This window comes from Mauremys mutica, chromosome 21 (assembly GCF_020497125.1).
Source record: "Mauremys mutica isolate MM-2020 ecotype Southern chromosome 21, ASM2049712v1, whole genome shotgun sequence".
Classification (NCBI taxonomy): Eukaryota; Metazoa; Chordata; order Testudines; family Geoemydidae; genus Mauremys; species Mauremys mutica.
The window spans coordinates 17,649,883-17,675,119 of record NC_059092.1 but is presented as its reverse complement, the minus strand read 5'-3'; the positions used below and the strand labels follow the sequence as shown (position 1 = coordinate 17,675,119).

At 54.4% G+C, this 25,237-nt stretch overlaps 1 protein-coding gene and 1 long non-coding RNA gene across 4 annotated transcripts in view; one reads left to right on the top strand and one right to left on the bottom strand.

The window, feature by feature from the left end:
* Window positions 1–24,178, top strand: part of PLEKHM2 (pleckstrin homology and RUN domain containing M2) — a 68,338-nt gene extending 44,160 nt beyond the window's left edge. For 2 of the 3 annotated variants that reach the window (XM_044996113.1, XM_044996115.1), the window contains 12 exons: window positions 2,729–3,484; window positions 4,247–4,316; window positions 4,785–4,875; window positions 5,311–5,375; window positions 5,919–6,007; window positions 7,045–7,177; window positions 14,630–14,820; window positions 15,620–15,685; window positions 20,187–20,346; window positions 21,207–21,386; window positions 21,478–21,594; window positions 22,466–24,178. In XM_044996113.1, the coding sequence (XP_044852048.1) occupies window positions 2,729–3,484; window positions 4,247–4,316; window positions 4,785–4,875; window positions 5,311–5,375; window positions 5,919–6,007; window positions 7,045–7,177; window positions 14,630–14,820; window positions 15,620–15,685; window positions 20,187–20,346; window positions 21,207–21,386; window positions 21,478–21,594; window positions 22,466–22,603 (2,056 nt within the window). In that variant the 3' untranslated portion in view covers window positions 22,604–24,178. Of the gene's footprint in view, window positions 1–2,728; window positions 3,485–4,246; window positions 4,317–4,784; window positions 4,876–5,310; window positions 5,376–5,918; window positions 6,008–7,044; window positions 7,178–14,629; window positions 14,821–15,616; window positions 15,686–20,186; window positions 20,347–21,206; window positions 21,387–21,477; window positions 21,595–22,465 lie in introns of all 3 variants that reach the window. The other variant, XM_044996114.1, reaches the window with a different exon arrangement.
* On the bottom strand, window positions 9,538–14,394 carry LOC123354265. The gene is made up of 3 exons (XR_006574692.1): window positions 14,214–14,394; window positions 12,323–12,365; window positions 9,538–9,676 (listed from the first exon to the last, which is right to left on the bottom strand). It is a non-coding gene; the product is annotated as an uncharacterized LOC123354265 (long non-coding RNA).
* Window positions 24,179–25,237: the final 1,059 nt, after the last annotated feature.

The window sequence follows — 25,237 nt, the reverse complement described above, 5'->3', positions numbered from 1 at the left end:
GCGGCTGCAGCTCTGACCGGGCGGCACAGCCATAGCGCTGCCGGACCTGGTGCTCCAGGGGGCGGGGAGCAGGGGAGGTTCCGTGGGGGGGCGAGGAACAGGGAGGATTGCAGGGGGGCAGTCAAGGGGCCTGGGCCCTGCTGCTGGGGACAGGGGCAGAGCAAGCCAGGGCCCCCCTCCACCCCCAGCATGTTTGGCCCATCCCCAGCAGCCAAGCCCAGACGGGGAGCGAGCCCTGCCCGACTGCCAGGGAGAGCAGTCAAACGAGCAGGGGAAACGCACAGGGAAAGGACTGAGCCCCTCTTCCCCCCCACCCCACAGGTAACGTGGGGCGGGGAGAGCAGGGAGGGTTGGACAGGGGCGGGAGTCCCGGGGCGTCGGGGCAGAGAGCAGGGAGGGTTGGACAGGGGCGGGAGTCCCGGGGCGTCGGGGCAGAGAGCAGGGATGTTTGGATAGGATGCGGGAGTCCTGGGGGGCAGTCGGGTGGGGAGCAGGGGGGTTGGATGGGGGTGGAGGTTCTGGGGGGCTGGATAGGGGGCAGGGGCCAGGCCATGCTTTGCTGTGTGGAAGTAGACAATAATGATCAACAACGGCATCTTGTTTATACATATTCCTTCTGATATCTTCCTTTTCTCAGCAGTTCCTGCTACAGTCTGTGTTCCATTCTTATCTAACCCAGGGTCGAAAAACAGTATCTCGTACAGCTTCTTCCCCACTCGCTTTCCACTTGCCCAGGCCCGGCCTTGAAATCTCGCGTTATTAGAGCTAGTGTTAGCCTGACTCTTGCTCTGTTCCTAGAAACTAAGAGATCTGCATTCAAATCCCCTTTATCCTTTTCTCTACTTCCACAGCTGTTTGGGGAGGCATAACCTCCCCCGGCCTTCCCTACCCGGCCCTCCAGACAATTTCTGTACCCGATGTGGCCCACCCCTGCCTTGGAGACTAACACATTTATTTGGGCATAAGCTTTTGTGGGCTGAAACCCACTTCATCAGATGCAAGGAGTGAAAAATACAGTAGCAGGTATAAATACACAGCATGTGAAAAGATGGGAGTTGCCTTACCAAGGTGGGGGGAGGGGGTCAGTGCTAATGAGGCCAATTAACTTAGGGTGGATGTGGCCCATTCCCAACTGTTGACAAGAAGCCACATCCACCATGATTGAATTGGCCTCGTTAGCATTACAAAAAGTAATTTTCCCTCTGTTGATATTCACCCCTTCTTGTCAACTGTTGGAACTCATAGAATATCAGGGTTGGAAAAGACCTCAGGAGGTATCTAGTCCAACCCCCTGCTCAAAGCAGGACCAAACCCAACTAAATCATCCCAGCCAGGGCTTTGTCAAGCCTGACCTTAAAAACCTCTAAGGAAGGAGATTCCACCACCTCCCTAGGGAACCCATTCCAGTGCTTCACCACCCTACTAGTGAAATAGTGTTTCCTAATATCCAACCTAGACCTCCCCCACTGCAACTTGTGACCATTGCTCCTTGTTCTGTCATCTGCTACCACTGAGAACAGCCGAGCTCCATCCTCTTTGGAACCCCCCCTTCAGGTCATTGAAGGCTGCTATCAAAACCCCCCTCACTCTTCTGCAGACTAAATAACCCCAGTTCCCTCAGCCTCTCCTCGTAAGTCATGTGCTCCAGCCCCCTGATCATTTTCATTGCCCACTGCTGGACTATCTCCAATTTGTCCACATCCTCCTTGTAGTGTGGGGACCAAAACGGGACACAGTACTCCAGATGTGGCCTTACCAGTGCTGAATAGAGGGGAATAATCACTTCCCTCGATCTGCTGGCAGTGCTCCTACTAATGCAGCCCAATATGCCATTGGCCTTCAATTAGGGTGGAAGTGGCCTCGTTAGCACTGACCCCCCACGTGGTAAGGCAACTCCCATTTATACCTGCCATCTGTATTTTCCACTCCATGCACGGCTGCCCCTCTGAAACCTGACTCCACAAACTGGAAACCAGCTCTAATTGCCATGGTTTTGTCCAGTGGATTTGAGACCATTCAAAGTCCTTCTCAGTTTTGCTCAGTGTCAGCTCATGGTACCTCCTGCTGCCAGTGGAGGGCATGAAAGAAGCTGCTTTGAACTGGAGATGGCTCTTCACTTCCCGGCTCCCCATTTCAGATTGACGGGGAATTAAACCCTCTCCCTTGTCAGAACACTGGTCCCCAAGAATGTCACATTTTCTGCCTTTCTCGAGAGGCCTGCATGGAGATAGGGAATATTTTGAATGCAAGTAGAGAGGCTGCAACAAATCCGATGGGCTCGCCGGAGGCAGGGAAGTCCAGTGCTTAGAACAGGCTGAACGAGAGTCGGGAGACTTGGATTCTTTCTGCCACTGACTCTCACCTAGTGTCCTTGGACAAGTCACGTAACCTTTCTGCCTCGTTTCCCCATCTGTAGCAGGAACTAATACTTCCAAGCTGACAGGAGTGTTTGTGCAGCTTCAGTTAATGGCAGCAGGGGGCAGTGTGGTTCTTGGATGAAAGGTGCTGTGCGTGTGCATCTGAATCTGCATCCTGTTCAGCTCTGAAAATACACCCCTGGGCTTTTCTCCTCTAGCCCATTGTTTGTGCAGTAGAAAAACTACCCCGCTCGTCTGAGGAATAACCTGGTGCGCAGGAGGGAGACCCAGGGAGTCCAGGGTTCCCTCCCCTGGGCACAGAGGGCAGGGTTAGGCTCTGGTAACATCAGTGCAGGTTTCTCCCCTTGCAGATTAGCTAAAAAGAAGAAAACCGGCAAGAAAAAGAAGGTGAAATTGGAGGAAATGGCGAACCCCCCTGCCCCCAGCGCCACAGAGGCTGGCGGGGACAGTGGCCCGAATAGACTGAGCGAAGGAGCTGAGCTGAAGACAGGCAGCAGGCCGCCCTCTCCAGCGGGCCAGGAGAGGCCAGGAGAGAGCAGCAAGCACTCGGCCCTGGGCCAGCTGGGCCTGCGGATCCCAGAGATGAAGGACACCTCCATGGAGAGCGTGGGGCAGCCGCTGAGCAAAGTGATCGACAGACTGAACGGGCAGCTGGACCCCAGCGGCTGGAACTGCCCCGTCGAGCCCCCCGATCAGTCCTTTCGGCCCGGCATGCCAGGGGAGTCCCCGGATGGGCCGCCCGCTGGCAGCTATAGTGAGGGGATTTCGACCCCCATGGACTTCTACCGCTTTACCGTCGAGAGTCCAAACTCTCCTGTGCCAGGTGGTGGCAACCATGACTCTGCAGGGGCTGGCCAACCGCCACATGTTCCTGGTAGCCCTGAGACTGCTGGACAAGAGGAAGAAGGAGGAGAGGGAGAAACAGCTGGGGCGGTAGAGGAGGAGGCAGATAAAACCCAAGCCAGCGAAACGGAAACTGGCCACCCGGAGGCGCTCAGCAGGCTGAAAGGAGACCAGCCCAGTCCCTCTCTGAGCAGCGCTGATGACTCGGGGGTGGAGGAGGGGCAGGGCAGCCCGTCGGAAATGGCCCATCCATCGGAGTTCAGGTAAGGCGGAGGGGAAGGGGGTGTCTTTGCAGCAGCCCAGCTCTGACTCTGAGGAGCTCTGGGCGGGACCCGGAAAGCAGCAACATGGGGAATGGCTCTCGGGGTACAGTTTCCCCTCCATGGGTGAGGCGAGAAGAGAAGCTGTGGGTGACAGTTTCTCCCCTCCTTGGTCTGAAAGAGCTGGGAGTTGGGGGGGATTTTTGGGCAGGGTGGGGTCTGCCTTGTGGAATTGGGGGTTTCTGTCAGAGTTGGCTCCTTTTAGCTGGCGTTTGCCATTGGCTTTGTCTGGGTGCTGAGATTGGGGTGTTGAAATGATTGACTAGGGCAGGGATAAAGGCCTTGATATGAACTGAACAGAGTAACCCATAAAGCAGGGGAGTCCCAGGTTTCCCCTCTGGGAAGGCAGGCCCTTATGGGGAGTGCAGGCTAGGCTGGGGGTGGGGCGCAGGAGGTAGGACGGGGGTGGGGGGGGTGGCAAGAATAGCTGCCTTACCCTGTATAGTCACTGCTCCAGTGGGTGGCCACCTGGCCACATCCCCTGCCGGCCCTTGGCACAGTGGCCCCAGAAGCAGCTCGCAGGTGAGTGGCAGGCTCAGAGCTGAGCTCACCCCAGGACTCCAGAGCTTGCAGTGCGACCTCGTCATCCCACTGCATGCTGGGACCTGAGAGCGTCCACCACGGCATCTCTGGGCTGCACTCGGGGCCCCTGAGATTTGTCTCCCTGCATATCAAACCCTCCTTCCCACTTCTCTCCTCCCTCAGGGTGGATAACAACCATCTATTGCTGCTGATGATCCATGTCTTCCGGGAAAATGAGGAACAGCTGTTCAGGGTAAGTCTGGCAAACCCTGGCAGCAGCTGTGGTGCCGAATGTGGGTTATTGAAGGCTGAGAAGGAGGCATTGGCATCTGGGAACTGGTGGGTTCCTCTCCGTACGTATTCCTTATCTGTCCGGCAGGTCCCATCTACACTAGGAAAGCTGCTGTGGTGCTGGGCTGAGTAATAATACCATTAGTGCATGGCCCAGTTATACCACGTCTGCCTTGTGGAGTAGGTGAGACCAGACCGGGGCATTTCAATGGCTGTGGCGCAGTCCGGGGGCACGGTTATTACACGGGTTGGTCTCATCTGGGCTAGAGAACCAAAGTGCACGTTAGCCACGTTGGAGGCCACCGCGTGCTGCCCAGATCCCGAAGCTCGTAGCTGTGCACAGTGGAGGTGGAATTGTGGCCCGGCTGCGTTGTGAGCCGCGAGCTGGGAGCTCTGCTCTTTATGAGGCGTCTCTCTCCTTTTCTCACAGATGATCCGAATGAGCACCGGGCACATGGAGGGGAATCTTCAGCTGCTCTATGTCCTGCTGACGGACTGTTACGTTTACCTGATCCGGAAAGGTATCCCATCCCAGGGGCCTCTCTAAATTACCTTCCTGGGAGGCACCGTGGAGGCTGGCAGGGGGCTTTGGGTTCAGCAGGGCGTTTACCTGTAGACGTATTGTGAGGGTGCGTGTGGAGTACATGCCCCACAGGTTCATACACAATCAGCTGGCTCCAGGACAGTCGTAATGCTACTTCTCAGCTGTTGGGGGAACCAGAGAGGTGCAGACCTGCTTAGGTAACAGGCACTGTACCTCACCAGCTAGTCTGCCAGGGACAACCCTTCTGGCCCCTGGAAGTCCAGATCCCCTCCTCCTGCTCCTCAGAATCCCTGGGCTGCTAGCTCTGCAGACTGAGCTACTGCTGCTAGGCGGTGGGCGAGATCTGGGTGAATCTCTGTACTGCGTTTTGGGAGTGTCCTCCCCACCTGCTCATACACCTGTCCTGTGCTAGGAGCAGCAGAAAAGCCGTACTTGGTGGAGGAGACCGTTTCGTACAATGAGCTAGACTACATCTCGGTGAGTCCAGGCTGAGCTCACAGCAGCTCAGCCAGGCCTGTCGCTCGCAGGGCGCAGCAATGCGCTGGGGAAAGCAGAGGAGATGTGCAGGAAAACGCCTCTTGCTTTGCTTGGCTTTTCCAGTCCCGGGCTCTGTCCCTCCTCCTCTCGCTGTTGGGACGTGAGAGCATCACAGAGGTACCAAGAGGGGCTTTGTGCCACTCGGAAGCAGCAATTCCCGATGGAGTCAGGAGCGGCTGGAGGATGCTGAAGAGCGAATCTTCCATGGCCGGGAGGTTTGCAGCCTCAATGCCAGCGACCTAACTGGGAAGCGCCTTTGCCTCCTCAGCCCTCTGGTGCCACCTGTACCTGCCAGCATCATCCCGTCCCAGCTGTTGCTCTGTCACTTGGGCTCCGACACAGCTCCCGCTGCTGGCTCCCCCTATGGCTTTTAGCCAGTAGTACATCGGCCTGTCCAGGGCGCGTTGGTGCCTTTCCAAAGCCTTGTCCCAGCCTGCTCCTCAGCCTCCCTAATGAGCCTCCCTAATTGTGTTACCACGGCAGGTTGGCCTGGATCAGCAGACAGTGACGCTGGTCTGCACCAACCGTCGGAAGCAGTTCCTGCTGGACACCGCTGATGTGGCCCTTACAGAGTAAGCGAGACTGGAGAGCGCAGACGGGTTGCTCTTTCCATGTGCCTGGGGCTGTTTCTCGGCCACTTCCCTTAGATCTGTGAAATGACTTGTGCAGCAAATGCGAGTGATTCTAATGAAGGGCAGCGTTGGGGGCGGGGCTGGATCTCACAACCGCTCTCTCGTTGTTGTTTAAAAGTCCCAGGGCTCTTGCTCAGATTTGAGGGTTGGTTTAACTGCAACAGTTTAGCCCCACAAACGGTTTGACTTTGATTGCATTAAAAGTTGCGAAATGCTCCCAACGGCTCCCTCTGCTGGTTGACGTGGTGCTGTCTGCAGGGCCTGCTGCTTTAAATACCCCTCGATGCACTGCTTGCGTGTGTTTGGTTCCCAAGACCCACTGGGGCGACCGTGTTTTGCTGTGAATGGCTTTGCCTGTTCTTACTGCAGAAGGAAGGTTTGGCATCAGCCTTCCCCCCGCATGATCAGGCTGTGACTGACCGGCCCCAAACAGAACAGGGATGAGGACAGACTGCCGGGTTTTGAGTTCCCTGGCAAATCTGCAGCTCTGCTCTCAGTGTTGGGCCAGGGAGAAGGTGGCTTGTGCCCTCTTGGACGCTTTAGGCCCCATGTGACCTCTTCGGCAGCACTCTGGACGGCTCTCTCCTAAGCCAGCCGACATGTTCTCTGTTTTCCTTCCCAGTGGGTTACTTCAACAGGGCTTTGTAAGTTCAGGGCCCTGAGAGGAGCATTCTCAGGCTCCTTCCCAGGGATCAGTGGCTTCAAAGCTTCCATTTCCTGGGACTCTTACTTTATATCAAGACCCTTTAGCGCCTTCGGGCCCCCATCCTGCAGCTGGAGCCATGTAAGCTGGACCTTGTGAGCCCCCCTGCGATATCGGTAGGGGGTGTGGGTCTGCCCCGGCGGACCTGCTTGCAGGATTGAGTCTGCACTGTCCTTTCTGAGCTGGCATCCCAGCTCTCCTTGTGAATTGTGCTCCAGAGGGGGGCGAGTCCGAGAGGTGACCTCAGCCAAGATCTCCGTTCCCCCTCCCCCAGGTTCTTCCTGGTCTCCTTGAAGTCAGCCATGGTCAAAGGGTGCCGAGAGCCACCGTACCCCAGTATCCTCACCGACGCCACCATGGAGAAGCTGGCGCTGGCCAAGTTTGTGGCCCAGGAGTCAAAGTGCGAGGTGAGGTGGGAATTAGGGGTATCTGAAAATTATTTTCTTCACTGACGTCTCTTCTTATCCACGCACCTTCTGCAGAGAGGGGCTTCTTATTGGGCTCCTGTGCTCTGCTCTGCAGTGCCCTCTTCTGCACAGTTCGGTTAATGCCTGTGGGATCAGTCCTCGCCGCCTGTCCCTGTTGTGGTCTGTTCGCTGCTCCAAACCACCCCAGAGGTGGCTGCAGTTTCAGCAGCGGGGTCCTTCAGCATCCCATCTGTCCCGCAGAGGGCTGGTCTGAGTTCAGTTGTTAGGAACTGTATGGCGATGCTCCGCTGGAAGGTGCTCGGCACTGTATTAAGCCGTATGCCATGTAGTCCCTGGCAGGAGCAATTCTGACTTGCTGCCCAGTCCTTTTCTGACCAGGCCCTTAAGGCTCTCAGCCAGTCCTGGAGATGTGACTCCTGCGGTGCGGGCTCCCCTGCCGCTGCCCTGGGATTAGCCCCGTTGCTGTTAGGCCTGGGAGATTGGTAACACTTTGCTCGGTCTGTGTAGTAACGGGAAACAGAGACGGTGCTGCAGAGAGGCGTCCTAGGAAAGTCCCGGACCTTTTCTTTTATTCCCTTTCTTACAGACAGGTTACTCATTACTACATGATTGACATCAAACAGGTTACTCATTACTACATGATTGATATACTTGTTTATTTCCTACTAATTGGTTAAGGCTGGCTTTCCTCAATGGGCCATTGTCTTGTGTCTTCCGTGTAACTAAGACTAGCATAACAGAGTGTACCTACTGTACCGTACTAGGAGGGGAACAATACCAAGGTTCAATGCAGGGACAGCGTGGTTTGCCAACACTTGTACCCACATCTCCCCCTTCTTGTTTTGTTAAATATGACTAATACTTTCGAGGGGGCCCTGGGTAGGTCCACGGACAGCCCTTGATAAAGAGAGAAACAAAGGAGGGGACACACTGAATGCCGCAGCAAAATAGCACGAGCAAGAGTACAGTGAGTCCTCCAAAGGTGACAAGCTGATGCAACCACCCAATGTTAGGAAGCCATGAGGAAAGCCAATCCCACCATCCCGCGAGGGGGTCTGGATTGTATCTGATTTGATCTGTTAAATTTTTAATAATCTTGAGTTGATTTTCAACTGAATGATGGTGATCAGAAATATTAAAGCAACACATATCATTAGCCTTTTCACACCCATAATGATGCAGCATAAGTAAATAATCTATAGCCGCTCGATTTTGCAACACCCCATGGCGGATGTCTTCCTGCTCATCATTAAGGAGGGCTATAGCGGTAGATGTCGCATTCAAAGCCTTAGTGGCCGCGCAAGCCAAACCATTAATTCGCATACTGTTTCCCGAGGCCAACCCGGGGACCCCGACAAGAGAAACAGCCAAAGCGACAGTCTCGGTTTTTGAAAGTAAATGTACATGGCTATCACAGGAAGCATCCAAAGGAAGGCTGCGACTAACTCGCGAAATATTTAACAGCTGCCTTTTGGTTGGTAATATAAGCGCAAATCGGCTTAGGCAACAAGAAGTGCCATCACTAAGATTGGCGGGCATATAATTGAAAGTATATCCTGAGCATGTCCAAAACCACCCATTTGGCAGCTGTACATGCTTGTGTATATATAAGAGAGATTTGTCACAGCAGAACAATTCAAGGCTGGAGCAGGAAACTGCTTACAATTACTCATAGTACAATTGGTCATGCGGGCACAGGTTATGTTATGTGTGGCAGCATAGGGGGTGCGAAGGGCGAGCGCATTCCTTGGTCTGCGAGGTGTTTGAGGTCCCCAATTATGATAGCCAGCATAGCCCAAACCATGAATGGTGGAATTGGGCTCCAGATTGGAATAAAACCAAGTAGCATTTTCAACATCATTAGGATTATGGCATACAGGAATCAGACAGGTACCTAAAATGTCTCCCACCGTAACTTGCTGGGAGAGACAAAAGGATGTCTGATTTAAAGTGTGAATAAATGTCTCCCACACATTGGTGGAAGGGAGAGGGGTTGCAACACCTTGCGGCAAACACAGAACGGTCACACAAATGTACATAATCCAACAAAGAGAATTAGCATTTAAGCTGGCTACTAGCGCAAGAAAATAATTTTCTGTAGTCTTATCCGCCTTAGTTTGTTCTAATACACGTTCAGCCTGCCGCGATAAAGCTTTGACCTGTCCCCAAGTTATGGCAGCGTTGGGTGTGCCACGCTTTCGGGCCTTGTCGATCTTGTCCACCCTATCCGTCAGGGTCAGACTGAAATCCGGAATGGGATTCTTTAGCCCCTGATGCCAGGCCATCTTTCCACGGCTTCACAAAGCGAGCGGGAACCCACACAGGGCCGGTTTCAGTTGACACCGCTGCGTAGCCCCGGCCCCAGGTAATGAGCGGCACGGGCAGGCTCCACTCTGGTCCTGGCAGCTTGCGATATATCACCTTCGGCGCTGGAAGGGGCTCGGTCTGTCGATAATGGCGCTGGGCTCTAGATAAAAACTGATTATTAAACAAGGTTAAATTTAAATGATTCAGTGTAAACAAGACACGAGCCAGCCATTCTTCCTTATCTGGCAAGGATAGGGGCTCTCCTTTTTGTTTTTGTTTAGTAAGGGCCTCCTTTAGGGTGCGGTTAGCCCTTTCAACAATGGCCTGACCCCGGGAATTATAAGGAATGCCGAATTTGTGGAGAATGCCCCACCGGGCACAAAATGCGGCCATGGCGGAGGAACAGTAAGCAGGGCCATTGTCGGTTTTCAACTCAGCGGGGCTGCCCATTACCGCAAAACTGCGAATCAAGTGATTGCAAACATGTTTGGTAGCCTCCCCTTTTTGGGCTGTTACCCAAGTGTAGCCTGAAAATGTGTCGATGACAACGTGCAGGTATTTCCAAGGGGGGAAAAAGGGTAACATCCATCTGCCAAAGTTGATTGGCTCCGAGACCACGGGGATTTACCCCTATGGGAGGACCCTGTGGGTTAAGGGTGCATTGAGGACATTGTTGAACAATACCTCGAGCATCAGAAAGAGGGATCTGAAATTGTTTAGCCAATGCCTTGGCATTTTGATGATGTAGGGCATGACTTTCTATAGGAGTACAAGGGAATGCCCGGAGTTGGGTATCCGCCTGGGCATTGCCTTCCGTCAACATGCCAGGGAAGGGTTGGTGGCTTCGGATATGAGCAATAAAAAACTGATCGGTACGGGAATGAATGAGATGTTGCAATGCTAAAAACAAAGCTAGCAAATTTTTATCTAGTGCCGGTGATACATAACTGCCACTAATATTTGAAACAACATTGGCTACATATAAACTATCAGTAATAATATTAAACGGCTGCATTGAAAAACGATTAAAGGCCAAAATTACTGCAGCCAGCTCAGCACGCTGGGCGGAGCTTTGGGGTAGGGTAAACAAGGAACACCAGCGGGTGGTAAGTGGGTCACGCCAAGAGAGAACCCCACGGTGTGGACTTCCGTCCGTAAATACTGTAAGCACATCTGGCAGCGGGGTTGGTGAGAGTAAATAGCGAAAACTAAGGGGTAATCGCTGTGTCATGCCAAAACGGGGGTCCTTTAAGGTATGAAAGGTAAAGGTTCCTGTATAACCTGCACACGCACATTGAACCTCAGGAGTTGTTTCACAAAGGGTTTGCCATAAATGTAGGGGAATTGGAAGAACTATTTCTGCTGGATCAATAGCAAAAAGCACTAATGCACGTTGGCGCCCTTTTGTAATTAGGGAAGCAAGCATGGAGGGAAGGGGAGTAAGGGTATTTGCTGGGGTGTGGGCGAGATAAAGCCATTCAAGGATTCGTACCGTCCCAGCCTCGGGTGCTTGAAAGAGGGCGGCACAAGGCTGGGTCACCCCTTGAAGACGAGCGAGACGTGGAGGCTCGTTATCCACGGCACGATCCACCCAAACCTTTGCGAGAGATTGATTCACCTGCGCAATGGCATCTAATTGTGTTTTTGTGAGAGAAATGATATCGGAGGGGTGACGCCCCTGCCGAAGAGCTTCAAATAGAGGACTTAACATGTTGGTATCCAGGCGATAATAGGGGCGTACCCAATTTATAATGCCCAATACTTGCTGAAGGGTGACGTAATTAATGTTGGTTTCCAAAGCAATTTGCGGGATAATTGGAATGGAGTAGGCGGCCATCATTTTATGTCCTAGATAAAAAAAAGGGTTCTAAATATTGTACCTTTTCTGGGGCCATCTGAAGGCCGTATTCCTGAAGCATCTTTTGCAGGTCAGTTTTCCACGAGGGAGGGAGCTCTGGTCCTGCTATGAGGATATCATCCATATAATGGTAAACCTTAAGCGTAGGGTACCGTTTGCGAAAAGGTGATAGAGACTGATTCACGTAATATTGACAGAGGGTGGGACTGTTCAGCATACCTTGGGGAAGAACTTTCCAATGGTAGCGTTCTGTTGGCTGACTATTATTCAAAACAGGGATAGTAAAGGCAAAGTACTTTCGATCATGGGGGAGGAGAGGGATAGAGAAAAAACAATCCTTAAGATCGATTATTGCTAACTGATAATCGTGTGGTATAACATTCGGGTTCGGGGTCCCACATTGAAGGGCTCCCATAGGTTCCAAAATTTTGTTTATAGCTCGGAGATCATGTAATAATCGCCAGCGGCCAGATTTTTTCTTAATAACAAAGACTGGAGTATTATATGGGCTAGTAGTAGGTTCAATATGTCCCTCGGTTAACTGTTCCTGAACTAATTCCTTAAGGGCTATTAATTTTTCCTGAAGGAGTGGCCATTGTTCAACCCACACTGGGACGTGGGTTTTCCATTCCAGGGGGAGGGCAGTGTGTGAAGAGCATTGACGTGTCATGGCACAACTAGGGAGGCTCCCAGTTGAGATAATAGGTCTCGTCCCCAGAGATTAAGATCAATTGGCAAAATGCACGGACGAATTTTTGCAACCTCTCGCCCCTCTTCACTATCCCATACTGAGAGCCAATTGGTGCTTTGTCGGGAAGATTGCGGGCCTCCCACTCCCCAAACTGAGGGGGAGATTTCAGAAGGCCAGGAAGGGTCCCAATGCTTCTGTGCAATTACTGAAACATCCGCTCCAGTGTCTAGCAACCCATAGAGCTCCTTACCGTTGATGGTATACTTACGGGTCGGCTTGTGGGTTCGAATGTGTTGTAAGACCGCAGCAATCTGTGGATGAAAAAGGGGACCTTGCTCCAGATTAACGCGAGTAGAACCAAATCCGCCGGCACGACTCGCCTGGCCGGGTCCGGCCGGCGCTGTGTAAGGTAAGATTAGCAGTTGAGCCCAAGAATCCCCCGCCTTTAATTTGAGGGGAAGGTGACTCCAAATTTGAACATAGATAATGCCGGTGTAATCAGAATCGATAACTCCGGGCACAATCATAATAGACTGACTACTGGCAGAAGAACGAGGCAAAATTAACCCAAATGTGTCTGGGGGAAGCGGACCAGAAAGCTGCGTAGGCATGAGGAGTACGTCACCAGGAAGAGGGGATTGCATATCTACTGCATTAATAAGATCCAAACCAGCACTGCCTTTTGTGGCCGGTTGAGCGGCCATGGCAGGCAGGGCTCCCTCCTTTAAACCGGGGCTGAAGGGGGGCCCGGTTGAAAGTTTCCCGAATTAGCTGAAGTCGAGGAGCAACATTGATTGGCCCAATGATATCCTTTGTTACATTTTGGGCACTTTTTAGTAGGACGGCCCCCGGTTGTGTTAGCTCCGCCCTTATAAGCACCACCTCCTGGGGCTCGGCACTCCTTTTTAAAGTGTCCGGGTCGCTGACAGTTAAAGCAGTTACCCGTAGGTTTGTTACCTTGACGGATTGCTCCCGCCAACAGTGCCATAGCGTGGGTCTGAGTGCCTACTTCGGCACATGCCTGCAACATATCAGCGAGTGTGTAATTAGGGCGGTGAATGATAGTTTGGAGAATTTTCCGACAATCAGCATTGGACTGCTCATATGCTAAGCGTAAAAGGAATTCCACCTGAGCGTCCAGATTGTCAATTTGGCGTTGAACAGCCTCTTTGAGGCGATCAACAAAATGATGATAAGGTTCCGTAGCTTGTTGTTTAACATTTGTGAATGATCGAAGGGGCTTACCGGAGGCCGGAACCCGCTGAAAGGCTCTCTGAATGCACATTGCCGTGCGGTGAAAAGATTCCATGGGCAATATAGATTGTTCTATGGTGGCAAAAGCTCCTGTCCCATATATTTGCTCAGCAGTATTCTGCGCGTTACCGAGTGCTAGGGCTGCCAATTTAAACTCATTATCCCATACCACGTATTGTGCAGGGGAAAGGATCATACGAAATAGATGTTTCCAGTCCTCCGGGATCATAGTATAACTATTGGCGATCCCTTCTATCATACCCTGCACATAAGTGGAACGCAGCCCTGACTCACGTACCGCTTTGTTAAGCTCCCGAAGAATTGAGTACGGGAGGGTGGAGTGCCGAGCTACCACCTCACCTGCCTCATTGGGAGGGTCATAAGACAGAGGAAACACCAAAGGGACTTCTCCCTCCCATTGTTCCAATAAGGGGTCTTGTCCGCTTGCTCGCGCCGCCGCAAGGGCGGTGCAAACAGCGCCCTGATGAAGAGACTTCTGCCCCAGGGTATCCACCACTGGTGTAGAAGTTTTTGGTGCTAAGGAAGGGGCCGGTGGGAGCACTCGGGGATATGCTGGAGGTGCCTCCACCGAGAGCAAGGGAGGTGCGGAGGGGGACGCCTCTTTTCGTAATCTCCCCACCGCAGCTGAACAGTGCTGCCACAACAGAATATGTTGGATCTCGGCTCGAGGTTCCCGAAATAATGCCTCCCCGATCTTTATCCAATCGGAGTGGTCTAGGGAGCCTCGGTTCGAGTACCATGGGCACTTGTACTCAATCACTCAGAGCAATTCCTCCAAGTGCCGTAACGATACTGCAGTACACCCGTCCTGTTTGATAAGCTTCAATAACTCTTTTGCATGATCTTTTTGCTCAATGGATAAGTCCCCCCCCCCCCATACTCACGAGGGAGCGCGTTGCGCTGTGGTGCACCAAGGCTAAGCCAGCCGATGAGTCGGGGGTCTTGTGTCTGGATCACGTCGGGGTCACCAGATGTAGTAACGGGAAACAGAGACGGTGCTGCAGAGAGGCGTCCTAGGAAAGTCCCGGACCTTTTCTTTTATTCCCTTTCTTACAGACAGGTTACTCATTAACAGGTTACTCATTACTACATGATTGATATACTTGTTTATTTCCTACTAATTGGTTAAGGCTGGCTTTCCTCAATGGGCCATTGTCTTGTGTCTTCCGTGTAACTAAGACTAGCATAACAGAGTGTACCTACTGTACCGTACTATGAGGGGAACAATACCAAGGTTCAATGCAGGGACAGCGTGGTTTGCCAACACTTGTACCCACAGGTCTGCCTGTCTCTCTCCCAGGCTTCCGATGTGCTCGTGCGCTTCTATGGCCTCGTTCACTGGGAGGACCCCATGGATGAGGCATTGGGACCGGCCCCTTCACTTTACACATCTCCTGAGAACTCGGTCACTAAAGAAGGCATCCTGCATTACAAGGCTGGGACCTCGTACCTGGGGAAGGAGCACTGGAAGACCTGCTTTGTGGTGCTCAGGTGGGGGCTGGGACTACGTTTACAGGTCTGGGGTGTGGAGTGCTGAGGGAAGGCAGTGCAGTGGGAAAGCCTCATTGCCTGGTACGAACGGCCTTGGCTAGGGGAGCCTGGACACCCCGGGGCGAGTTCAGGATGGAAAGACACCGACCGTCAGCCCTTATTGACCTTAGCAGATTGGCACCATAATACAGGGCTAACTTTTATCCAGGAGCAGGAGTGGGCCTTCTCCACACCCCTCACACCTTCAGATCTCCCCCGCAGCTGCTAGATCGGGTGTTGTTTGGAGCCCACTATTGTTTCTGCTCCAGTAAAGCCAAGTGACCCCTCGGGGCAGAGCCAGAGCTGGGACTTGAGTCCAGTCCTGGTCGCTCATAGCAGCAGCCCTGGGAGCTAAGCCCTGGGCCAGCCTGCACTTGACGTAAATGATACTCTTCTTGCTGCCCTGTTAATGCTGTACCATGATAGCTAGAGAGAGAGAGGACCCCACAGATCATTGATCCTGTTGCCCTGAAGCCCAGGATAAAGTCCCCTCATCGAGACTGTATCCAATATCCAGGTGCAGAGCTGACCTGTGCTTCCTTAGCTCAGGGACACGGCTACAGCTACAGCCAGCCTTTCGTAGCATCCGTGTGGCTCAGTCCCGTCACAGCCTGTGCTGTGCTACCAGCAGGAATCCAGTGTCTAGCAGGGAGGGAAGTTTCTATGACAGCTGCTGGGCTAAAGCGTGGGGAGGTTTGTGGTGCTGGTCAGGCAGCGCTAGCTGAGTTATCTACTTTTGTCTTGTGTTTCCAATCAGCAGCAATGGGATCTTATACCAGTATCCAGACCGCACCGACATTATCCCTCTGCTCTCCGTGAACATGGGGTAAGTGGGCATTAAGCATGTTCGCTGTGGTGCAGTACTGTAGCAATGTTCCTCTCCCTACTGAAGTTGTACCTGCCGTAGGCAGCTGATCGTGTCACTTGGTCTCATTAGAACTGACCTGCAGAGCGAGCTAGCGTGTGCTTGTACTCAGCATACACATCCCTTCCAGTAGACACCTGTTACGCCTCGGCACCTCCCAGTCTCTCTCCCCAGGAGAAGGCAGCAGCCCACATTTAACCGGAAGCGGAGAGCGGTGGATGATCTTGGATGATTGGTAATGAGAGCTGGAGCCTTTCACCTTTACTTCACCGGTTGAGATCCCCCAGCAGCAGGGATAGAAAGTCAGTGAGACCTGAGGGGCATTTGGCCCTGTGTGAAATGAGTTGGGAGGCAGATCTCAGGCCAGTCCCTAATGTGCAGGGGTCTGTGCTCCGCATCAGAGACCACCATTACAGACAGCCATAGGCGGGCAGGTTTGTATAATTTTTGGTGGGGCCCAAAATGGTGGTGCCCCCCGCTCCTGCCCTGTAAGCCGATATAAAATGAAGCTACAACGCGTCAGTGCCACAAGATTACAAGGGTCAATTAAAAGTGGAAAGTCAGAAGCAGCACTTGCCTGCTTCAATATACAGTATTATATTTTGTTGCATCTGTTGTGATGAAGTGGGAATGTTCTTAATATTTTCTCTGAATACTGTGTGGGTGCCTCAGTTTCCCCTGCAAGATGCCAACTGAAGGTGTTGGGGACAAAGAGATCAGGTGGCCTCCTTGTCCAGAAGAGACACAGAGGCCAGAGGAGGGAGTGTCAGTTTGGAGCTGGCTGGGGAAATTGGGAGAGACCCAGAAGTTGGTTCTGGGCTCCCCACCCCCCAAGATGGACCTGACAGAGGGGTTCTGTTTTCTGTACCAACAAGCTCTGTTTAAACTGTGTTCCCATCATCTAATAAACCTTCTGTTTTTACTGTCTGGCTGAGAGTCACATCTGACTGCAGAGTTGGGGTGCAGCGACCTCTGGTTGCCCCAGGACCAGCCTGGGCAGACTCACTTTGGAAAGTGCATGACGTGGAAGGGCATGCTGAATGCTCCGAGGTCAGACCCAGGAAGGTGTAAGCTTCTTGCCCTGGAGACAGTATGCTCCGAGAGAGGAGGCTCCCCCAGAGTCCTGACTGGCTTTGTATGGAGTTGTTCCAAAGCATCACAGCATCCCCTTCCACACCGTGCACTTCCCAGAAGTCCACACAGGCACTGACACTCCCTCCTCCAGCCTTTGTCTCTTTTCCAGGCATTAGGAGGCCACCCGATCTCTCTGTTCTCCAACACCTTCAGTTGGCACCTTGCAGGGGAAACTGATTTGGGAGAAATGAAGTAAAAGCTGCCCAAACCGAGCTTGAGCACTCCTGAATTTTGAGGTGTTCAAATCTGGAAGGCAGGTGCTGGGGGTGGGAGAGGGCTGTGGGCTCCATGGGGGAGCATGGCAGCAACTGTCTGGAGCTGCATGGAGCCAGATACGCTGGTCTGAGTGGCACAGTAAGCAGTTTGGGGGTTGGAGAAGAGGTAGGGAGTTCCGGGGGGCAGTCAAGGGACAAGGAGCAGGGGGAGTTGGATGGGGCAGAGGTTCGAAGGGGCAGTCAGGGGACAGGCAGCAATTGGATAGGCATGGGAGTCTAAGAGGTTTATCAGGGGACAGGTAGGGGGTGCGGTCCTGGGGGGGGGAAGTTGGGTGGGGTCTCAGGAGGGGGCAGTTGGGGACAAGGAGAAGGGAGGCTTAGATAGGGGCTGAGGTCCCAAGGGGCAGTTAGGGGCAGGGGTCTCGGGAGGGGGTAATTGGGGAACAAGGACCAGTGGGGCTTAGATAGGGGGTGGAGGTTCTGGGGGGCAGTTGGGGCAGGGGTCTGGGGAGGGGGCAATCAGCGGACAGAGGCTGGGATTCAAAGGGCTCTGGGCTGCTGGCAGCCGCGGGGATCCCAGAGCCCTTTAAATCCCAGCCCCGGCTGGGAGTCAGAGGACTCTGGGCTGCCTGCAACCGCAGGGAGCCCAGAGCCTTTTAAATCCCAGCCGGGGCCGGGAATCAGAGGGCTCTGGGCTGCCCGCTGCGGCGGGGAGCCCAGAACCCTTTAAATCTCAGCCGCGGCAGGGATTTAAAGGGCTCTGGGCTGCCTGCAACCGGGGGGAGCTGAGACCCTTTTAAATCCCAGCCGCGGCCGGGAATCAGAGGGCTCTGCGCTGCCCGCTGCGGCGGGGAGCCCAGAGCCCTTTAAATCTCAGCCGCGGCTGGGATTTAAAGGGCTCTGGGCTGCCTGCACCCGCGGGGAGCACAGAGCTTTTAAAATCCCAGCCGCGGCCGGGAATCAGAGGGCTCTGGGCTCCCCGCCGCAGCAGGCAGCCCAGAGCCCTCTGATTCCCGGCCGCGGCTGGGATTTAAAGGGCTCTGGGCTGCCTGCAACCGCGGGGAGCCCAGAGCCTTTTAAATCCGAGCCGCGGCCGGGAATCAGAGGGCTCTGGGCTCCCCGCCGCGGCGGGCAGCCCAGAGCCTTTTAAATCCCAGCCGCGGCCGGGAATCAGAGGGCTCTGGGCTTCCCGCTGCAGCAGGCAGCCCAGAGCCCTCTGTTTCCCGGCCGCGGCTGGGATTTAAAGGGCTCTGGGCTGCCTGCACCCGCGGGGAGCACAGAGCTTTTAAAATCCCAGCCGCGGCCGGGAATCAGAGGGCTCTGGGCTCCCCTTTTAAATCCCAGCCGCGGCCGGGGATCAGAGGGCTCTGGGCTTCCCGCCGCAGCAGGCAGCCCAGAGCCCTCTGATTCCCGGCTGCGGCTGGGATTTAAAGGGCTCTGGGCAGCCCTGGCGGCGGCAGTGGCGGGGGGGCGCTCCAAGCAGGGGAGAAAAAACATTGGTGGGGCAGAGCCCCTGCTTGGGATTTATTCATGGGGCTAAAGCCCCAGAGCCCCATATAAGTCGGCGCCTATGCAGACAGCCTCAGGCTGAAGGTTGAATGAGCCATGGAGACTGGACTCCCCCTCCTCCCCCCCAGGTCCCTGCAGGTTGGGGCTGAGGTACATAAGCTCGGCAAGATGAGGCCACTTGCCCTGTACTGGAGATAAAGGACTCCATCCATTTCCCAGGACTGTTGATCCAGCGCGAAGATCATTTGAAGCATAGGTCTGCTGGGGATAACAAGACAGGAATTCCCCAGCCGTTGGCAGGCTGTTAGCAGTGATCCCAGGGTGCAGAGATCGGTCGCTCTCTGCTGAGACCTGGCTGAAATACAACACGGCAGAAACTCTTCTCTTTCTGTGTTAAGTCAAACTTGGTTGGGATCTGGGAGTCAGGACTCCTGGGTTCCATTCCTGGCTCTGCCACTGACTCCTTGTGACTTGTTCAAGGTTACACTTAGTGCCTCGGTTTCCCCATTAATCAAAAGTGGGTTATTGTTTGAAACTTTAGGCCTAAGCATGTGCACAGGTGCCTGTGAAATCCGGGGGAGCCCCAACCCGTATCTGAGAGCAGAGTATTCCCGTTGGCAACGCTGTGTGCTTTAAGGGCTGGTCAGGACAGGAATTCCATCCTCTGACAGCAGAGCATGTGACTGGAGGCTTATGTCCTGCCTGTTTTACATGCCCCAGACCCTGGTGTCTGACCCAAATGAAATACATCAGACTGCCCGCAGTGCACAGCAAACCCAGAATCCAGGTTCTAGACCATAGTGATTAGAACCAACATGCCGACTTGCACCTGGGAGACCCAGTGCTGTTCACAGGGCCCGGGGGTGCTGGACTCACCGGGGCGCGTTTCACCGAGTACTGAGCTTGCATTCTGTGCCGCCTGAAGCCTTGTGCAGTCTTCACAGGCAGCCCTGAGCAGAGAGTGTTGCGCTAACCCAACGGGAGGTGGCAAAGGTCTGGGGTGATGGTGAGACCAGCAACGCCACGTGATGCTGCAGACTCTGAGCTCCCTAGAGACGGCCCAAGGCAGGCCTGAGTCCTTGCTGCTAGCTGGGCGGCCGAGCTATCAGAGGGTTATAATTACCCTGGGATTGGGAGCTTCTTGGGCAACAAGTGCTGCAATGGTACATCCACCCCGCCACCCCCAACCGACATTCCCTCCATCCACTCCGGTCCAAGCCTCAGCCAGCCCGTCATCGGCCTGGCCCCCGTTTTGGCCAGACACCGAGCAAGCCAGGAATCGACCAGGCCGAGATCAGGAGCTGTATGTCAGAGCTAAGAATCAGCACAGCCCCAAACACCTCCCGGGCACTTCCAGTGGCTTCTCGTGTGCATTGGAGTGGGGGGAGGGGCAGAACAAAACCCAGAATCACCCCACATGAGGGGTCCTCTGGCTGACGGAAGGTGAGGAGCCTCAGCCTGTGAGAGGAGCATCTGTAACACCTGGTGATGTTGGGGCACATCCTGCCCTCCCTGGAGCAGTGTGCCCAGACGCATGGTGGATCTGGGCCCTTGGCTCTCCTACCTTGTGGTCGTCTCTGAGCTCTGCTTTCTGATCTTTTCAGGGGGGAGCAGTGTGGCGGGTGCCGGCGATCGAACACCACAGATCGCCCCCACTCCTTCCAGGTGATCCTGACCGACCGCCCTTCCCTGGAGCTCAGCGCTGAGAACGAAGAGGAGATGGCAGACTGGATGCAATACTTGTGCCAGGCCGTCTCCAAAGGGGTGAGCAGGTCCCCATGCGCTCGCTGATCGGTGTGCGGCACGAGGCCACTTTGCATCGTGCCAGGCCATGATCCGTTTTCCTGACCCTGAATGGAAACCTGCCAGCCAATGAAACCTTTGTGTCGCACTCTGCAGTTAGCGTGCAAGGGGGGCGCTGCGGTGCAGCAGCATCATCCTCTCTAAATTACACACAGTTTTGTCCATCTGCTTCACATCCATCCCATGTGTAAAGGAGCCAGGCTCCCCGGCCCCCTCCCTGGGGGTTTGTTGGAACCCCCCTGATTGTAGTTGATAATTCTGAAGCAGAACCCTCTGGGGTCACTTTCCATATTGGCGCAGTGCATGGTCCTCGGTCCCAGGTTGGTAAAGTGACTCTGCCGGGAAGGAGACCAGGCTCAGGAGAGGCCGGGGGCTCAGACTCTGGGGCAAGGAAGCAGCTGGTGAATCAACCCCTCCCCAGAGCAGCTGAGCACTGTCCTTTGTAGGGCCTCTGCGACTGGACCAAAGGGGCAGCTCGCAAGGAGCCTTAAGATAAATAATGAGGCAGGGCCTTGTGCACAGCCCAGGATTTGAAGCTGCAGAGGCCACCTGGAGTAGGATCTTGGAGAATGGGCCAATGGAGAGCAGGCAAGATCCTCCGCTGGCGTAGATCAGTGCGGCTCCAGTGAAGTCAGTGGAGCTGCACTCATTTAAACCAGTTGTGGCTCAGAAGCCGCTGCCCGGCCCAATCTCAGACGCACACAGCAGCGTCTGGAGAGAGACCTCTGCACGTACGTTGGGGCTGGATGAGAAGCAGAGAATTGTGTCCTGCAGCCAGCAGGGTGACTGGTTCTAATGGTTTACCCTCCCCCCCGGCCCAGGTTATCCCCCAGGGCGTGGTCCCTACGCCCTGCATCCCCTGCTGCCTTGTCCTAACCGACGAGAAGGCCTTCACCTGCCACGAGGACTGCCAGACGAGCTTCTTCCGCTCGCTCGCCACGGTGGAGCTGCCGGACGTGGCCGCCGTCTCTACGGAACCCGGCAAGGAGTACTGTATCATCGTGAGTGTGGGCGCGTGCCTGGGCCTGACTGCCATACGGGAGGGGAGCTTGCTCCAGTGAGTAACCGCTGTGCCTCTCTGTTGGCATTTAGGACTTTGCTCGGGATCGCCACCAGTTCCTGCCCCCCTGGGTCCTGTACTTTAGTTGCACTACGGAACTGGAGAGGTTCCTCGTGGCGCTGAGCACCGTGTGGAGAAATATCTACCAGGTAAACAGGCCCAAGGCAGCACCAGCTCATTGTTCGCAGGGTGAGCTGCCTGCTCCGGCATCCCTAGCTGGGTTCGGAGGCCCGATTCAGGGACGGGGTGGGGCTGTCTGGCCTTGCAGAGGTTGGCCTGCCTCTGCCTACAGCTGGGTCAGGTTCAGACTCTCGGCCTCCGTGCTTAGGGCGGGAGAGCAGCAAAGATCCACTTAGCCTGCTGGATCGACACAGCCCCCATTCCTGCCTTCTGCGGGCCGGGTTTGGGGGCCGCGGGGAGAGCTGTGTGCCTGCTGAGGGGGCAGCAGCCGAGTGGTGTGCCCAGGGGAGCAATGGCAGTACCCACCGCTGGGGATGTCACATGGCTTTCCTCACTGGAGGCTGCAGCTCACAGCCGGCATTGGAGACAAGTCAGCTGTGATGTGTGTCCCGGGTCCAGTGGGAATTGGACACTAATTTACACCATCTAGTGTCTGCTCAAAACAGGCTCTGTCCAGGGATAACAGTGGGGGCTGTGGGGACCCAGAACCGGAATGGCAGCGAGTGCCACAGGCCAAGAGTGAGGGGCATTGGGGTGAAGACTGGAATAGCAGGGAGGGCTGCAGGGCAGGCGGGAGAGGCGTCAGGAGAGTTTGGGAGGAAGCTATCCGTGACCTAACCCCTCCCCCACTCTGCCAGTGCTGTTAGTCCTGCTCTTTCACAGACACTAGTTCGTCTGTAGAGCCAGAGCGGTTCGTGGTGGTGGCAGGTTCCTCAAACGGCCACGTGCCGCCCACACCCGGGGCAGTAACCCCGGGGTTCCTCGAGCCTGACGCAGCCCCTCGCTGTGTTACAATCTCTGCCACTCCGCTGCAGTGACCTGTGGCTCTGCGTGTTCCAGGTTGATCTCCAGCACAAGGCTATCCAAGAAGCCTCAGTCAAGAAGAAATGCGAGGATGCCTTGAGCCTGATCCACAGCACCTGGCAGCGCAGTGACAGCCTGTGCCGTGGCCGGGCCTCTCGGGACCCCTGGTGTTAACAGAGGGAAAGACACAACCTACCCACCCCAACACTAACTCTGCGGGGCAATCCTGTCCCTTTCCCGGTGCAGGCAGGCGGACTCTCTTTAGCAAACAAGCTTACGTTCTCCTTGGCAGTGTTTGAACTCGCTGCAAGCCCGGGGTTCCCAGTGCTGTCCCTCTAGCTGGGAACGTACGAGTGGATCTCCTAGCTCGGCCGAGCGCTGCCTCTCAGCGGTTGCAATGGCGGCGCTTGTGCTCATTGAACGGAAGCCTTCACGCTGCACCATGGTACGTCGCTTCTCTGCTGCGTCGCAGCGGGACCATACGGTACCAGGCCCACAGCGTGGGGACTGCACTGGAGATGCGAGAGCTTCATCTAGATCAAACACCATGCGTGGACACCTGCATCAAGTGTTTTGTGCAGAGGGCCTTGCAGAGACTCTGGCCGGGTCACCCAGCTGCAAGTGACTCTCTCTTTAAAGGAATAATAACCTAATATTAATGAGGGCGGGTGGGTCTGGGCAGGGTGTTCGCTCGTTGCATCATTGGACACCAGACTGGGTCCAAGCGCTTGTACTGACTAGTTGTTCATTTTAGAACACGTTAGGTTGTAAATGTGGTGAGACTGGAACACTAAATAGCTGCTGCGCATGTTTTATCCTTGCTAATACAATCGCAAACTAATGCACTGCTTCACCTCAAGGGGTGCTCATCCCCCCCCTCTCCCCCCAACACCTCTCCTTGACCATGTGTGAGCTGCATGTGCTGGGTCTTCTCTGCCCAGGAGATCTCTCTGGTATTAATCCATCTCTGCCCAGGGCACATAACCTGTCCCATCACAGCCCTACAAAGCCACAGCAAGAAACAAAGATGTCGCTCGGGTGGAAGAAGTTGCTAGCTCAGTTTTTGGGCTGCAGTCTTGGGTTCCTGGGTCTGATCTGATGTCTAAAAGGGGAGAGAACGAGAGAAGCTGGAGCGCAGGGTTGTGCTTGATCCAAAATTAACCCTCTTCTGGAAGCACAAGCAGCGTGTTCAGCATCAGAGATGTTGGCTGTTGGTACGTAGGCCCCTCTCTCTTCCCCCCACTTGCCCACTGGCGGCTGCTGGAGTCGTTAGGAGATTTGACAAAGGTGAGTGGGAAATATTGAAGCAAATCCAGGCAACGTAATGTGGGAGGAGCAGAGAGATTTAGACACATGGGGATTGAGAATTTCAGAGTATTCTGGAGGATTTAGACAAATGCCTTCCATTCATTTAACTGAAACGTGTCTAAATCTCCTGGATTGCTTTGCAAATCTCAACTTTGAGAGAGGTGGTACAAATATTGGAGTGGGGGGGGGAGAAGAGGTATCTATTAACCCTTTGTGTGCAAAAGCAAATCCCTATGGTCTGGGGCCATGTAAGGTAACAGCAATTATCCACTATGGAGAGTGGTTTGGGGCTTTTATTTGTTTGGGGATTTTTTTAATAAGTTGGGAGACCTAATGTAATATATATTCATGGGGCCTTTTTTCCAGGAGGTGAACTGTGTGACTGAATGTACGTGTATATACATCTGCTTCCTCTGCCCCAGAATAAATACTCATTGGTAACTCGGTGTCTGCCCTGCTGACTTCTGGCGAGCTGGAATTCGCTCGTTGCAGCTGGTTTTCCTCTGTGGCTCGCTCTAAACCATCATGGGTAATCTATGGGCCAAGATCCCAGTCAGTCTGGGGTCTGAGGCTGGTCCCGTTGCTGGGAGGAGTGAAGGGCTTTGAGAACCAAGCAGTGGGGTGTTGAAGACGGACAGTTTGCCGTGAAGGGCTCTGCCCACAGACTGAAACCAGAGACCCTGAGCCATACAAGGAATTGTGAAAAGAAAAATCCCTGCCTCCTGTTACTGTGCTTAGCTGGACTCCCCGGGGCGTGACCTAGGCTCTGTCTGCGCTGGATTGGTGCCCGGCTTCCTAGACCTGACAGACCCTGGGGTGCATGCAGGTCTGTCAGGGTAAGGGTGCTTCCTACTGGCACAACGCAGAAAGGGGCACCCGCTGACCGGGTAGAACTAGGCACCTGTGTCTGCACGAGGGGTTGTACTGGAAAAACAATCACACTCCTGACCGACGGGGAGAGCAGGCCTTGGACTAGACCTTCTGGGTGTGTTGTAACATTGCCAGTGGATTGACAGCTCACACAGCTGCTTCATCAGTGTCTGACCCTCGCTCGGCCTCAGGTGAAGCAAGCCCAAGGGCAAACGTTTGTGAAATGGCTCCATTCGCATTCCCCGTCGATTGGCTAACAAGCATCACAGCCTGGCCAGGAGCTATAGACTAGGTGCAGCGCTAGATACATCCAACTGGCTGGGTGTGGGGAGAAATTCCCTTTTACTGGCTATTTTTCTTCTCTCCCCCCCCCCCCGCCCCCATCCTATTTGTTGTGCCAATCTCTGGCCCAGCCCCTGAGTGAATCACTCTGCTGCGTTCGCGCCGCGGGCCGAGGGGTACCCGATTTTCCTGAATCCAGCCACGTGTTTTGCTTTGGGTGGTTTTATGAGACAGGCGTTTAACCTCTTCTCAGAGCACGAGCACTGGCAGCTCATTTCGGATCACACAGACGTTGCAAATTGGCCCTCGCTCCCTCTCACACTGCAGATTAACCTTCACCCAATTACA